We start from the raw sequence: 16,512 nt of genomic DNA on the forward strand, positions 1-16,512 counted from the left end.
TTTTGGTGGGGTTTTGGCAGACAGTTGCTTGAACCACCAACAGGCCTAAATGCAAAATTAGAAGCCCCAAGGAAGTGACTTAAAAAGAAAAATAATAATTATTCATTAATTAATTATAAAAAATAAAAAAAAACAGAACTACAGCCCTCGGGTAATTTTATTAGGCTATTGGCACCACTGATTGACACCAGGTTGACAGCAGCACTAACAGGCCTAAGTGTGAAGCCTCGTACACACGACCGAGGAACTCGACGGGCGAAACACATCGTTTTCCTCGTCGAGTTCCTTGTTAGGCTGTTGAGAAACTCGACAAGCCAATTTTCTCCATTCCCGTCAAGGAAATAGAGAACATGCTCTCTTTTTGGCTCGTTGAGTTTCTCGGCAGTTTCCTTGACGAAAATGTACACACGACCGGTTTCCTCGGCAAAAAAATATCTCCCAGCAAGTTTCTTGCTGGTTTTTGCCGAGAAACTCGGTCGTGTGTACGAGACCTAAGTCACAGAAAGCTGTTTTCCCTAAAAATTAGGGCTACAGCCATCAGGTAAGGGGGTTGGTTTGGCTACAAATTAACCAGTGGCACCACAGTTTGATGGCTGCACCAAAAAAAAAAAAACATGACCATTTCACCTTCTAAGGCAAACACACCAAAATATAAATGTTGTTGATGCTGTCCCTAAAGAACTGTGGTAGTTACAGATTGAAGGGCTCATTTAGACATTGATCTCTCGCTCTCAAGAGCGAGCTGCAGTAAATCGCATTTCAGCAGGCAATTGACAGGCAGTGAGGAGGCTATTTGTTACCTCTTTACTGCCTGTTTAACATCTAAAAGTCTGCACCACTGCATGGTTGCAGATCGGTTGCATCGTGGCCTCATTCAGTTGAATGGGTCACGTTCAGAGGCAGCGGCAGCCCATCTATGAGGGTGCCAAACGCCCCCTAAACCATGCAACCGGCCCCTAATCTAAATGCAGGGTGCCAGACGCATGGATTCCAATGTTTTTAAGCACGTGATTAGAGTCTGAGGCTATAATTGACTTAAAAAAAGGGTGGGCTTAGGGCTCTTCGCCCACCCAATTGTGTGACAATAGCAAATTTATATTCGCTGCTGTCTTCCTGATTCTCCTCCCGGCCAATTAGGAAGGGGGTCCTGAGACCCGATTGGCCAGGAAGTCTCAGGACCCACTTCCTGTTCAGCCTGGAGGAGAAGCATTGCAGTCCTAGCCCTCTCCATACTGGAAGAGGGGGTTCTCCACGACCTGCCTCTGCAGCTCATTCTTCATCTCCTAGAAGTCTCAATTCAGTAACTGGGACAGGAAAGTGGTTGCGATCCCAGTGTGATCGGCGGTCCCTCTGTCGATGTCAGTGAAGGAAGGCAGTGAGATTGAGTTTGGCCTGGCTCATCAGGTGAGGACTCTGATTGCCGCCTTCCCGTCCATCTCCTGCGTGGGGTGGTTGTTGTCGATCAACACTTTCCCGTCCGTCTTCCACAGGGGTGTTGGGGATCACCGTCTTCCAGTCTGTCTCTTGCAGGGGGTGTGGTTGGGGTGGGGGGTGGTGTTAGTTTGCATCTCCCCGTCCAAAATATTGAGCACCAACCGCCACTGTTCAGGGGGCAGTTTAATACAGGGGGTATACTTCTTGCCACTGCAAAGTATTGCAGCCACGGCAAGTATACAACCCCATCTGGCTGCCTATGTAGCTTAAGGGGCCAGTAAAATCAGGTCAGCCATGTAAATATCTTCTAAACAGTACACGTTTAGGAGATATTTACACTTCCTATAGGTAAGCCTTATTATAGGCTTACCTATAGTTAAATGTCAGCAGAGGAAGTTTACTTTACAGGCATTTCCTGTCACTTCCTGTTTTAGCTTTTGGATAGGAAGTGAAGGGGAAATCTCCACAAAAGATAAATATGGCAAAAATAAACCTTACAGGGGTTATAACGCTCATTTACTCTCTCCAAAATGAAAATAAAGGTTTTGCCTATACAGTAGTTGAATTTTAAACCTACAGCCAAGCTGCATACTCCAAAAACACAGATGACCAGACTTGTTAATGTAGAGAAAGCTGAATAGACTGATCTAAGTATATGACCAGATAAGCCGTCACTATGATGTCACTCACCGTGCTGAGGGCCTGAAATGAGCAAAACAAGATTAAATACCACAGGACTCTTCCGGTCACAAATGATGGGACAAACCACAAGAAGAAATAGGACACGACCAGGAACGGCATACTCCCCAGCATCCTGAAACATAGACATCCGAGATTATTAGATCTCCAGCAAATCCAGAAATAAACAATCCCTTTCAAGTAAACTATGTACACTGCAAGGATTTTAAAGCTGAACCCCCAAGCAAGTATTAAATCCAAAAATAACATACATGGTACAGCTCTAAAAAGATCTTTTTCACAAATGCAAAAGCATTCATATATAATGCTTTCCAACACACAAAATATATATATAAATTATAATACAAATAAAGAAAGGAAGGAAAAGTCCACCAAGAGAGTCCTTGTAAATATTAACTTGAAAATGCTCCGGGAATGATGTGTGGAAGAGAAAGTCCCAGCGCCTTCACCCGTTCACACTGCCTCTTACCATAACAATTTGACCCTCCCACAGGATTGGGTAAATTAAATAACACAGTTTAAGTCCTCATTTAGCATTTCTTTATATTTCTTTATTTTGTATGTAGCACCCCCTTACTTTTCAGTATGGGCGCTATGCTAGAGTAAGTTGGAATGGGAGGATTAGTTTACTCCCATTCACGGTTTATGAAAATTTAGGCTGTTGCCAATTTTCAGAATTTGTCCTGTGGGTCAGTCTGCGCTCCGGGGGTGCGTTATCACCCCCGGGCGGCACCTGGCGCTAGAGGGGTTCTGACAGACCCACCTTCTCTCAGCAGCCAATCAGAGGAGTTCTTCCCTCGTTGGGCATGCTGGGAGGGGGGATATATCTGGGCAACCGCCTTTTGGCCGCTCTGTTCTGTGCGGGGCCCAAGTTCCAGGTGCGGTACCCACCTTCAGGGTGCGCGCATCCATGGGCCCCGCCACCGTGGCCTACTTTACTGGGGTCATGCACCATGCGGAGCCTCATCCCAACCAAGAGAGGGGCCCCAGCGACTGGCTGGGTCCCTGCCTTCTACTGAGAGGATCCTAAGCCGGGAGCTGTGCGATGGGGGATTGGCTCGGGAGAACCTAGAACCAGAGGTTGTCCAGGAGGCCTAGACGAACCATCGGGGATCCGGTCACCGCACTGTATGACAGGTATTCTTAAGCTGTCAGTGGGTGACACTATCTGAACTGACTGGGAGGATTCACTCAATCTAATTTCACAAATCTCAAGTTGTCGAGCCTGTGGCAGAGGCCTGTTCCTCCCAGTGATTCTTAAGTGGCGCTATGGCTGCCAGGCCTGCGATAGATGCCTGTCCGGGGGCACTTTACCCACCCTGATTATGGTGGCGACGAATTGTGTTACATTATTGCTGAGAGCAGGCTTGCTCTCTTTCATATCCAGGGCCTGATACTAAAGTTTCTCTACGCTCATCAACTTTTCTCTCCTGTGTGTCATGTTGATGTTGGCCATGTTAGGCCTTGGAATAAAGCATTGAAAACTCAATTGACGTCTGGACACTTGCTCCTTATTCACACTCACAGCTATTACCCCTAGACCAAGTCAAGAAGGTAACTTAAATAGGCCGATCCCAAACTAAACAGCGGCTCCTTCGGGGGTGAGCGCTACATGTACTTTTTGTTTGTGTGCTTTTTACGAGTTTAAAGCGGGAGTTCACCCATTTGCGTTTTTTTTTTCTCTTTTCCCCATAGCTGGATGCTCGTTTTGTCTAGGGGAATCGGCTATTTGTTTTAAAATATGATCCGTACTTACCCGTTTTCGAGATGCATCTTCTCCGTCGCTTCCGGGTATGGGTCTTCGGGAGCGGGCGTTCCTTCTTGATTGACAGTCTTCCGAGAGGCTTCCGACGGTCGCATCTATCGCGTCACTAGTAGCCGAAAGAAGCCGAACGTCGGTGCGGCTCTATACTGCGCCTGCTCACCGACGTTCGGCTTCTTTCGGCTACTAGTGACGCGATGAATGCGACCGTCGGAAGCCTCTCGGAAGACTGTCAATCAAGAAGGAACGCCCAGTCCCGCAGCCCATACCCGGAAGCGACGGAGAGGATGCATCTCGTAAACGGGTAAGTACAGCTCATATTTTAAAACAAATAGCCGATTCCCCTAGACAAAACGAGCAGGAATCTAAGGGGAAAATGTGTTCTCCATGGGTGAACCTCCGCTTTAATATTCATTTGTAATTTTAAAACTAACCACTAGATGGCACTGCTTCCAGGTGAAGTGTTTTTTTAGCTATTTGCTAATTGCTATTTATTTATTTTTTACTGTTTTTATCCTCAAAAATATGGGCATGTTTTATGAGTTATTTATCATTTACCCTCTAACTGACATTTCTGCTGGACAGCTTGGGTTGTTAAAGGACATTAAAAAAGTACCAGAGTTACTGGCCAGATCACCAGGCAAAAAAAAAATGTATGCAACCACCATCTAAGAATTGGTAGGCTGCAATATATTACATTTTTGTGTGTTCTTTAATGAATACAGAGAACATTAATGTATGTCTTTTATATCAGTCAGCCTGGAGCTCACCTTTAACTTCCTGACCCGAGGTAGTAAAGCAGTCAAGAGGTGAATTTAACCCTTCCTCGCACTACCAAAAACTAAGAAAAGTTATGAGCTTTTAGTAACAAATGAGTGACAATATTACAAATTCAAAAAAAAAAATCCTGATTATTTTGCAAAGAATGAACTCCAAAAAGAATCCCCTCCAAAGGACAAAGGGACAATGCAGGTCAACAGTTCGGTGGAACAATGAGGAACCTTTGAGTGAGGTTCTGTGATGCTCTGTGGCATAATGGGCTGTGCAGGGAGGAGGGTGTTTACATGACCTGAATGTGCAGCGATAATGAAAACAGCCCGTTCTAGCAGTGTCTGCCTAAGCTCAGTGCTCTAACCTCTCCAGCTGCCGGCAAGGAAGTTACATAAGACGTATCCACTAAGAATAGAGTAATGTGCAAAGCCTAGCATCCAATAAACCAATTAAGTAAAGTGATGAACTACGACATTCTGCACACGACTGTTTCTTTTGGGACTGCATAGTTCAACTGTCAGAAATGGAAATGTTCAGTTTACACTTGGCAGAACACATCCTTATCTATTGAAAGGACCTAGATTTTGATCAAGTCAAGTGGACCCATAGGCGTGCGCACAGGGTGTGCCAGGTGTGCCTGGGCACACCCTAATCACCCCATGCACATTAGCATCATCACTCTATGTGCCAGCAGGAAGATGGGAAAGATCCTCCTCTTACTGGCTCTGCCGTAAGAGATGCTTTTCTCTTTCACTGTGCTGGCAGGGAGATCAATGTGCTGGGGTCATATATATGTAGACCCACACAAACACGTGTGTTTGAGATTTAGGGTGCACACCCTAATTCAGTAGGCTGTGCCCACCTATGAGTGGACCCTAGCAGGGCTGGACTGGGACAAAAATTTGGCCCTGGACTTCATCCAGACTGGCCCACTTTGACAGGTCTCTCCCAAGGTGGCCGGACAACTCCTGCACCCCCCCCCCCCCCCCCCGGCCACCCAAGCCCCCTCTCCCCCTTCACTAGCCACTAGCCGTTCTACTTTATTAGAGTAGAACGGCTGGTACTGGTACTCTTATAGGCAGTACCAGTGGGGAAGCTAGGCATTATTTCACCCGGGGCAAGGAATCAGTTCGGTGCCCCCCCTTATGGGACAAGATTAGGCAGAAGTGAGAAACTCCCAGGCCATAGCTGTTGAGTCAGCTGATTGTGCCCCCCCCCCATGCTCCTCTGTCACCCCCCCTGCTCCTCTGGTCCTCCCCCTGCTTCTTTGCTCCCCCCAGGTGAGCGCTGCGGTGAGGGAGAGGAGGTGAGCGCTGTGGGAAGGGAGAGACAGAGGAGCGGAGGGGGGCGGCAGTCCAATGTCACTGAAGCCGGCCCACTGAGCCATCGGCCCACCGGGAAACTCCCTGTAGTCCCAATGGCCAGTCCATTCCTGGACCCTAGCACCTTGTTCTGTTTTTCCCAGAAAGGGCATTGTTTACCAGGGCTGCAGTACCTCCCAGAAGCTACATGAAAGCCTTGCTGACTAATTAGCTTGGGTTCAACTAAAGTGGACATTCACTCCCCACAACTACTTTTCCCCTCTCCTTTAAAAAAAAAATAGCAAAAAAGTTTTTAGTTTTTTTCTATAAATACCTTTTTTCTACCCTCTTCCAGATTTCTGCCTAGGTAAGAATGATGTAGCCCCCCAGGCTTCTTTGGCCTCCTGAGATGCTCATGTCACCCATCCCAGGAGGCTTTGGGTGAGCAATCTAATGGGCACGCACTGCTGCATAAAGCCAGCTGTCTCTTTTTGTTTTTTGTAGTCTACTGATTAGTGATGACAGGCCTGCACGCCATCAGGGGCTGGCATGCACATCATCAGGGGCTGGCATGCACGTCATCAGGGGCTGGCATGCACATCATCAGTGGTCAGCATGCATGTCATCAGGGGCAGGCTGCAAAACCCAGGATAAGATACCCCTTCCCAACAGTGCATGACTGGGTGAGCACAGGGAAGCGGTGGACCATTACAGGATGCTTCTTGATTCACTGGGTGTTTGAGTATGCTTAGTGAGCATAACCCAGCAAACCATATATTAGGGGAGTGGAAAATGAACAAAACAGAGGGTAAAGCTTATTTTTATTTTTATTTTTATTTTTCCAAGTTTCTCTTTCCCTCAACCTAGCCATGCAAGCAAGCTGTCTGGAAGGGGCCTCCCATGTGGATCCGAACCTACGAGGCTACGGGGAACAGCATTGCCAGCCCTGCATGCTAACCACTGTACTAGGAGTACAGTGGTTAGTGGTAATTACATAGGACTCAGATTAAATGGAAAGTACAGTGTATATTTACTGAGCATATTTAAAGCAATGCTGGGACCAGATTTTCTGCCAATCAAGGTGAAGACGTCAAAGTGCACCCGTACCAAGCTGAGATGGATGGAGCTTGCATGTCTGTGCATATAATATCTGAGTTGGAACAGGGTTCAGAGTTTCCAACCTTAGAAATATCACCTTTTGGTTTCTGAAAAGCTGATCAGGATGGAGGGGATGTTGTAACCCTGTCGCTATACAAAAGTTGCTTAGCAAACATATACCTGTAAAAGAAGATACCCAGCTTTCCCACTGTCTGCAGCTCTGACACCGCTCCAATTCTGCGAATTCGCACTCTGAAAATTGTTGGGAAAACCGACACTTCCAACTGTGTTGATCTCCTTGGTCCTTCACATCTCTCAGGCCGCGTACACACGGTCGGACAAAACCGATGAGAATGGACCGAGGTTCAGTTTCATCGGTCCAAACCGACCGTGTGTAAGGCCCATCGGTCCGTTGTCCTTCGGTCCAAAATTTTAAAACATGCTTTAAAATCGAACTGATGGACCGCTGCCCGATCGGTCCAAACCGATGGTTAGTACAGAAAGCATCGGTTCAAAATCCACGCATGCTCAGAATCAAGTCGACGCATGCTTGGAAGCATTGAACTTCGTTTTTTCAGCACGTCGTGTGTTTTACGTCACTGCGTTCTGACCCGATCGTTTTTTGGACTGATGGTGTGTATGCACATCAGACCATCAGGCCACTTCAGCGGTGAACCGATGGAAATGGCCCGCCGGACCATTCTCATCGGTTTGGAACGACCGTGTGTACGCGGCCTTACTGGTTTCTGCTGTTGTCCTCCATGTCATTACAATAGACAGCAGTGACAAGGAGGTCAGCAACAGCAACCAGTGAGTGCCATGGGGGAGTCAGGAGAGAGACATTTCTGGAACTGTTGGTTTTTCCGAAGATAATTTTACAACATCACGATTGACAAGGATTTGCGTCTCTAGATGGTGTCACTAGTTGTATGAACATGAGTGGCCACCAAAATCCGAACAAACAGCCTGGGCAGGAAGCTGTCATGCTTAGCAGTGGTAGTAATACCACTGCTAAATGTTTCACTACCCACTGCAGCCGGAGATTCGGCTTGGCCAAACTCTCATTTAGTTTGGCAGTTCACCAAACAAGAAAACTGGGAGCTCATCCCTCCTCATGACTAAATCACACAGTGACCCTGTCCCTCTACAAAAGTTACCCAACAAAGGTATACCTGTAATTGAAGATAGCAAATATTTATCTTTCCCTCTGTCTGTGCCGCCAAATCCATGACAGTTGAATGGGCCTGGTAGACACAAGTCATGTGTGTCAAAATACCGGTGGCCGCCAGCTCCCCCACAACCAGAATCCCCAAGCAGGAAGCTGCCACATTTAGCAACAGTGGGCTAGATTCACATAGATTAGCGGATCTTTAGGTCCGCGTAATCTATGTGATTTGCGATCAGCCGGTGCAATTTTGCGAGGCTAGTGCAGTATTCACAAAGCACTTACCTCGAAACTTGCACCGGCGGATCGTAACTCCCCCGGCGGAATTCGAATTCCGCGGCTAGGGAGGGGGTACAATTTAAATCAGGCGTGTTCCCGCGCCGATTTAACTGCGCATGCGCCGCCGGCGAAATTTCCCAGTGCGCATGCTCCAAATGACGTCGCTAGGACGTCATTGTTTTCGGCAGCAACGTCAATTGCGGCCAGCTGTATTCCAGACCGACTTACGCAAACGACTTAAAAATTTGAAACTCGGCGCGGGAACGACGGTCATACTTAACATTAGCTACCCCTCATATAGCAGAGGTAACTATCCGCCGGAAAAAGCCGAACGCAAACGACGTAAAAAAAAAAGCGACGGGCGGGCGTTTGTTTCTGAATCGGCGGTTCTCCTCATTTGCATATCCGACGCGTAAAAGACCGAGGCGACACCTAGCGGCCGGCGGGAGATTGCAGCCTAAGATCCGACGCTTTAAGTCACTTACACCAGTCGGATCTAAGGGAGATCTATGCGGAACTGATTCTTATGAATCAGTCGCATAGATCCGTCCGTCGTATCTCTTGATGAATCTGGCCCACTGTAATTAACTGCTAAATGCTTCACTTCCTGCTGCAGCCAGAGATTTGGGTTAGTCAAAAACGTATTTGTTAGGTTGCACATTGTAACCCCCCCCCCCCCCCCCCCGATCAACCCTAGTCTACATATTAGTGGTTATATAGTTAGTCTGGTTGAAAAAAGACACAAGTCCCAGTTCTGCGGACAACTCCACTCCCCCTTGTCTGCCTTATTTCCTGGGTCACAAGGCTTGGGCATAACGCACTGACCCCTAGCCCTGGCTGGTGGGTCGGTGTCAGTTTATAATCTATACCCTCATAATATAGGTTTTATCATGTACTTTTGCGTGAACTTCTTTCTTATGTTTCATGTCCATGTCCCCTGCGTGGGAATTTGTTATCTGGTTTCCCCTTTTTCATATCTCAATAAAAACGTATAGGTAGATTCAGTAAGAGTTAGGCCGGCTTATCAGTAGATAAGCCGACCTAACTCAGAATCTACGCCGACTTATGTTTAAGTGTATTCTCAAACAGAGATACGCTTAAACATATCTAAGATAGGACGGCTTGCGCCGTCCTATCTTAGATTGCAATATTTCGGATGGCCGCTAGGTGGCGCTTCCATTGCGGTCGGCGTAGAATATGTAAATGAGTAGATACGCCGATTCACGAACGTACGCCAGTACATTTACGCAGTTTGCGTAAGGCATTATCAGGCCTAAAGTTATTCCATCTATTAGGTGGAATAGTAATGTTAAAGTATGGCCGCCGTTCCCGCTTTGAGATTCAAAATTTTTACGTTGTTTGCGTGAGTCGTCCGCGAATAGCAATTTACGTCGTTTACGTCCACGTCGAAATCAATAGGCCCGTAATGCACACTGGGAAATGTAGGCGCCCGGCGCATGCGCAGTTAATAAAAAAATGTGAAAAACGTAAGGTCAAGCACAATTACCATACAACACGCCCCCCTTACACACATTTGAATTAGGCGCCCTTAAGCCCGCACACTTTAGGCTACGCCGCCGTATATTAGCAGGCAAGTACATTGTGAATCATGTACTTGCCTAGCTAACTTACGGCGGCGTAGCTTAAATGCCTTAAGCTACGCCGCCTTAAAGTTGCGGCAACGTACCTGAATCTACCTAATTGTACCAGAAAAAAGACACAAGTCCATCTAGCTCAACCAATAAAAAGGAAAGAAAAATACAATCTTATATACACAATCCTATAAACACAGTTGATCCAGAGGAAGGCAAAACACCCCAGCAAAGCATGATCCAATTTACTCCAGCAGGGGAAAAGAATCCTTCCTGATCCCCCGAGAGGCAATTGGATATTCCCTGGATCAACTTTACCTATAAATGTTAGTATCCAGTTATATTGTATTTAGTAAAATTGTAAATACATGCTTAGCAATGTCTGAAGGCAAGGTTCATCCCTTACCATGGCATCAATCGGCCAATTCTTGTCCATCTACTTTTATTAATAAAATATCCAACGATGGGGTCTGTGATTCCACCCCAGGTTTTCCCAATGCACAGAACCAGGGAGGCTTCAAAAGGTGTGATCTGTAAAACAAACAGGATTTAACTGGGTAATGAAAAGAAAAGTAACCTATTGAAGTGTATCGGAATTGGTGTATTTTCGCGCCAAAGGTAGTGTGTTTTTTAAGTGCTACCAATTAGATAACATAAAAAACAATGGTTTATGTGAATTATCCCAAAATTCTATCATAAATTGGAAGCAGCCTCCCTAATAACAGTGTCTGAACCGTGAATATTGGAAAAGTGGGGTAGGGGGCGCTACTAGTAAATACATTTAAATTAAACCAAAAATAAATAAATATATATATACAGCAAAAATTAAATGTCCATAAGTGACCCACATTGGAAATAGTGCAAAATATTGATAATAAAGTCCAAACAGAAAAGTATTCCGTCTAATGCTTGGCGCAATAACCACAACACGTGCACATAACACAATTTGATTGCTGAGACGAGATTATCCGTGATCACAAAAGCCTTCACCAATGTATAGTAAAACACCCGATGTGAACAGGTAAAGGATGGCTCCTTACCGACTCCAAATGACTCTTTAGCTAAAAAGAAGTCATAAGCGCTTTTTGGGAAACTCAGTCCCGTGTGGTTGTATTCCAATCCCGCGGTCAATTTTGATGTGGCATATATTAGAAGAGAGACCATATATAGTGTGATACCTTTTAATTAAAATTCAATGATACAAAAATGTTTTGCCAAATGGCTCCTCACCAGAGATGGTGCCACAATCCCGGCACTGAGGCTATGGGCATGGTACGGAAAGAAGAGGGTCCCCGTAGTCGTACGCTGCAGCAGCAGCTTTCTTCGCGATGCAGCGTGCGTGTCAGCTCGCGATGCGGCGTGCGTGTCAGCTAGCCAGCACCAAAAACCAGCGGACCCGGAAGTGCGTCAGAACGTGAATGGTGTACGCCTCGACGTACGTTTTGCAAGATTTACGTCATCAGGAAGCGTGTATTGAAGTGTATCGCTTAACCAATGTAGCTACTGTGAACTGATAGCTGACTTATCTGCTCTGCCTGCCTGCCACCATGCTAGACCAAGAAGGATACCAACATGGCCAAGACAAGACAAGACAAGAATGAAAGACTGGGCTTGAAGGGGTCTTTCCACAGACTGTCCACCAATGTAAAGGGTTTTTTATTAGGGGGTATTTCCAGTGACCACCAGAAATAAAGGGACTTTTATAAGGAGGGCATTATCACTGACCATTAATTGGAAAGGGGTAAAATTAAAGGTGCCAGCAGCACCAACCCGTAAGGAGTATAAACACAGCTATTATACGGGACGGGGAAAGAGTAGCTTTGGCTACATACAGTATATACCGCTTAGCCAATCCTGGTGAGCGTTGTATTCAAATGAATACAGAGCCTGCTCAGATTAGAGTAACAACCTCTGCCAATCCGAGCAGGCTACATACAGTAGCCAGCTCGAATTGGCTTTGGGTTGATGATGGGCTGGGCTGATGATGTTATAGCCTCTGCCAATCCAAGCAGGCTTTGTATTCATTAGAAAGAAAGAAGAAAATGGCTCCAGCTCCAGCGAGAATGAAGAAGGATATGGCTTCAGAAGAAAGAAATATGAAGCAATGGAAGCCTCGGAAAGGGGGTCGTCTTATACGGTGAGTACAGGCAAAAAATCTTAAAAACTGTAAAATTAGGGGGTCGTCTTTTACGCCCAGTCGCCTTATACACCGGCAAATACGGTAAATAATATCTCCTCTGGGAAGATGCCGGGATTCTGGGAACCTCTCGGTGACAGAAGCTATCAGGCATTATATGGGCTGCTTTCACTATAGGTAAAGGAGACGGTCCTTAGGGGGGTAACCTGCAGAGGTTGCGAACAGAGCAGAGACAAAACACTGAATGGAGAGGCTTTTATATAACTAATGGAAGGGCACCCTTATAATGGAAGAAATAATAGACAAACTTATATGTAGGCATGGCACATGAGTCGCTTTGGGGTGCACGGCAGACTAATGCAACCCCTCCTCCCGTTGTAAGGTCAGTTAATTATGCTGACCAGCTGGACCACATAAATGTGTTGCTTTGGGGCCCTAGGCCCATTAGGATCCATGTAAATCTGAAGATATGTAGCTAGATTCAGTAAGAGTTAGGTCGGCGTATCAGTAGATACGCCGACCTAACTCAGAATCTGCGCCGACCTATGTTTAAGTGTATTCTCAAAACGAGATACACTTAAACATATCTAAGATACGACGGCCTGCGCCGTCTTATCTTAGCTTGCAATATTTCTGCTGGCTGCTAGGTGGCGCTTCCATTGCGGTCTGCGTAGAATATGCAAATCAGTAGATACGCTTATTCACGAACGTCCGCCGCAGTACATTTATGCCGTTTACGTAAGAGATAGGCCGCCTAAAGTTATTCCATCAAATAGATGGAATAGTAATGTTAAGTATGGCCGCCGTTCCCGCGTCGAAATTTGAAAATTTTACGTCGTTTGCGTAAGTCGTCCGTGAATAGGGATTTATGTCGTTTACATCCACGTCAAAATCAATAGGCCCGTGCGGCGGACCTAGCCGCAATGCACACTGGAAAATGTAGGCGCACGGCGCATGCACAGTTAAAAAAAACTTCAAAAACGTCAGGTCAAGCCCCATTAACATAAAACACGCCCCCTTAGCTAAATTTGAATAAGGCGCCATTACGCCCGCCCGCTTCAGGCTACGCCGCCGTAACTTAGCAGGCAAGTACATTGTGAATCATGTACTTGCCTCGCTAACTTACGGCGGCGTAGCTTAAATGCCTTAAGCTGCACTGCCTTAAAGTTGCGGCCATCTATGTGAATCTGGCTAATGGTGTTTATGGCAGGTTCTGTACACCTGTACTCTTCTCCCTTCTACACATCCTATTTCAAGGACATTTGGAGATGGGTACGACCTCCCAAGGTGTTTACAACGCTGACCATAAAAATGAATGAGGTACACATCGGTTGCCACCTGTAGTAAACCAGGTGAATGAGTGTAAGAGTTCTGTAAATAACCAGATTTTTTGTGATTTCAAAAGGCTCATCAATATCGACTATTATCAGCGCGCTGCCTTCTTTTCATTTGTGTACATGGCTTGTATAGACACCATAAAATAAAGGAAACCCACACACATTTTTTTCAAGCTCCCCAAAGCTACATAGCACAGACACAATCAAGTGAACAAACAAACCAGCTTGTGTAAAGCTACGCTCCAATCAGGATTTGGATTGTCTTTGAATTGATGCTGACCCGAAGGACGCAGCATAACTGGCATTTGTTTTCTGCAGCTGGCTGTCTAACCACATTCCTGGGGATGTTGATTTCAATTTCTGAATGTCTTAAAATCTAAACCTGAAAAGGATACAGGTCAAGTATTTCCAATTTTCCAGTTTGTGTACCGATAAGGCCTTATGCACTGGACGCAAACTCTCCTAGGAGCCTTTCCTCCTGGCATCAGCGTTTTGGCAGAAAAATCCTGAAAAGTCCTGACGCTTGTAAAATTTACAAGCTTTAAAGAGGGGGTTCACCCTAAAAAAAAAATATTTTTTTTCTAGCATTAAAGGGTCACTAAAGGAAAAAAAATGTTTTGCTGAAATGACTGTTTATTGGGTATAGAGACATAAAAGTTAACTGATTCCTTTTAAAAATGATTAAAAATTGAATTTAATCTATCATATAATGTGCCTCTAGTTTCACTTTCGGTTTTAAAGGTACATACATGAAGTTCCGGGTGAGAGGTGAGTCGGGAAGACTCACAGAACAAAAACAAACAAATCCAGGGCAGTGTTTTGTTTTTAAAATTAATCTGATTGGTTCTGAGGAGTTTTAGACACCCGGGGGCAGATTCATATAGATCTGCGGATCTTTAGATCCGCTAGATCTACCTGGTTTACGATCCGCCGGTGCAATTTAGCGAGTCAAGTGCATGATTCATAAAGCACTTACCTCGCAAACTGCACCGTCGGATCCTAACTCCCCCCCGGCGGAATGCAAATTCCGCGGCTAGGGGGAGTGTACAATTTAAATCAGGCGCGTTCCCGCGCCGATTTAACTGCGCATGCGCCCGGGCGAAAAAGCCCAGTGCGCATGCTCCAAATGACGTCGCTACGACGTCATTGTTTGCGGCGGGTACGTCGTTTGCGGCCATCGGTATTCCCGATCGCGGTACGCAAACGACGTAGAAAATTAAAAAATCGGCGCGGGAACGTCGGCCATACTTAACATTAGCTACCCCTCATAGAAGCAGGGGTAGCTATCCGCCGGAAAAACCCGAACGCAAACGACGTAGAAAACGAGCGACGGGCGGGCGTACGGACGTGAATCGGCGGTTTTCCTCATTTGCATATGCGACGGGTAAAAAATCGCGACGACACCTAGCGGCCGGCGGGAGATTACAGCCTAAGATTCGACTGGTGTAAGTCACTTACACCAGTCGGATCCAAGGGAGATCTATGCGGAACTGATTCTTATGAATCAGTCGCATAGCTCCGACGGTGGGATCTCACAGATCCGACCGTCGGGTCTCACAGATACGACGGCGGATCAGGAGATCCGCCGGCGTATCTCTATCTGAATCTGCCCCACAGTAATGACAGCTTAGACCACCGTGAAAATCTCCCAGTATGATGGTTATAAGGAAACAGGCAACCAGGAAGTGTGGAGATCACAGCAGAATTACAGCTACTTCAAAGCAAAAACGAACAATGAGGACATGAAACCAGTACTGCAGTAAGGTAAAGGAAGCTATTTAGCTAAAAAAAAAATTTCCTTTAGTGACCCTTTAAATCAAGCATAGTAGCGCGAGCTACAGTATGCCTTTATTTTATTTTTTGGCCCCGTACTTACAGTTTAATCCCGTAGTGAAGTTTCAGACTCCACTCGGGGAATGGGCGTTCCTATGAATAGGGAAGATGATTGACGGCCGGCTATGGCGTGTCACGCTTCTCCGGAAATAGCCGAAATAGGACTTGGCTCTTCACGGCGCCTGCGCCTAGTCTGTGCGCAGGCGCCGTGAAGAGCCGAGACCTACTCCAGCTATTTTCATGAAGCGTGACGCGCCATAGCCGGCTGTCAATCATTTTCCCTCTCCATAGGAACGGCCATTCCCCGCGGGGAGTCTGAAACTTCACTATGCCATTAAACTGTGAGTACGGGGCCAAAAAAATAAATAAAGGCATAATGTAGCTCACGCTACTATGCTTGATTTAATGGTAGAATGTTGTTGTTGAGGGTGAACCACCGCTTTAAGGAGCGTTTACAGGCATCGAGAGCTTGGGGGAATAATTCATTTTACCTGCAAGAATAATTATTTATTCTGACAATAGAAATAAATTAACGCTTAAGTGCTAAACACGGCTATCGTTTAGGTGTGTTTAGCAGCGTCAATTGTTTTTCTCTGCCAAAATTCTGCTGCTCCTGGACGCACTGGCATTGATTTTTTTTTTCTAGCGTCTAAAAGTCCCAGCCACTAAACACTGTTAAAAGCCTACCCCAGATAGCAAGCAATTGTGCTGCAAGTTTGAAAATGACTTGCTAAGTTATTGCTAGACTTGTCAGGCAGTGGCGTCACTAGGGTTGGTGTCACCCGGTGCGGTAAAACATGGTGTCACCCCCCCCCTCTGTCTAGGCTGCCCAGCACCAAGCAGGCAGCGCACGGGCACAGGGCGCACCCCAAACCAGCCACTGTAAATGATAGTATAGGGCAGTATAGTGGCAGGTTAGGGTAGTATAGAGTGGTATAGTGGCAGGTTGGTGTAGTGGGGTGGTATAGGACAGGTTAAGGTGGTATAGGGCATGTTGGGGTGATATAGGGTAGTTTGGGGTGGTATAGGGCAAGTTAGGGTTGCATAGGGCAGGTTGGGGTGGTATAGGGCAAGTTAGGGTGGTACAGGGCAGGTTGGGGTGGT

The 16,512-nt window shown here is 46.2% G+C and overlaps 1 protein-coding gene across 1 annotated transcript in view; it reads right to left on the bottom strand.

Annotated features, from left to right (window-relative positions):
• The window catches only part of MFSD2B (major facilitator superfamily domain containing 2B), a 93,816-nt gene that overhangs the window by 43,832 nt on the left and 33,472 nt on the right, over nucleotides 1-16,512 (bottom strand). The window contains exons 3-4 of the mRNA XM_040348520.1: nucleotides 10,508-10,632; nucleotides 2,125-2,248 (exon numbers count right to left, since the gene is read on the bottom strand). Of these exons, the coding sequence (XP_040204454.1) occupies nucleotides 2,125-2,248; nucleotides 10,508-10,632 (249 nt within the window). The remainder of the gene's footprint in view (nucleotides 1-2,124; nucleotides 2,249-10,507; nucleotides 10,633-16,512) is intronic.

Source organism: Rana temporaria, chromosome 4 (genome assembly GCF_905171775.1).
Source record: "Rana temporaria chromosome 4, aRanTem1.1, whole genome shotgun sequence".
NCBI lineage: Eukaryota > Metazoa > Chordata > Amphibia > Anura > Ranidae > Rana > Rana temporaria.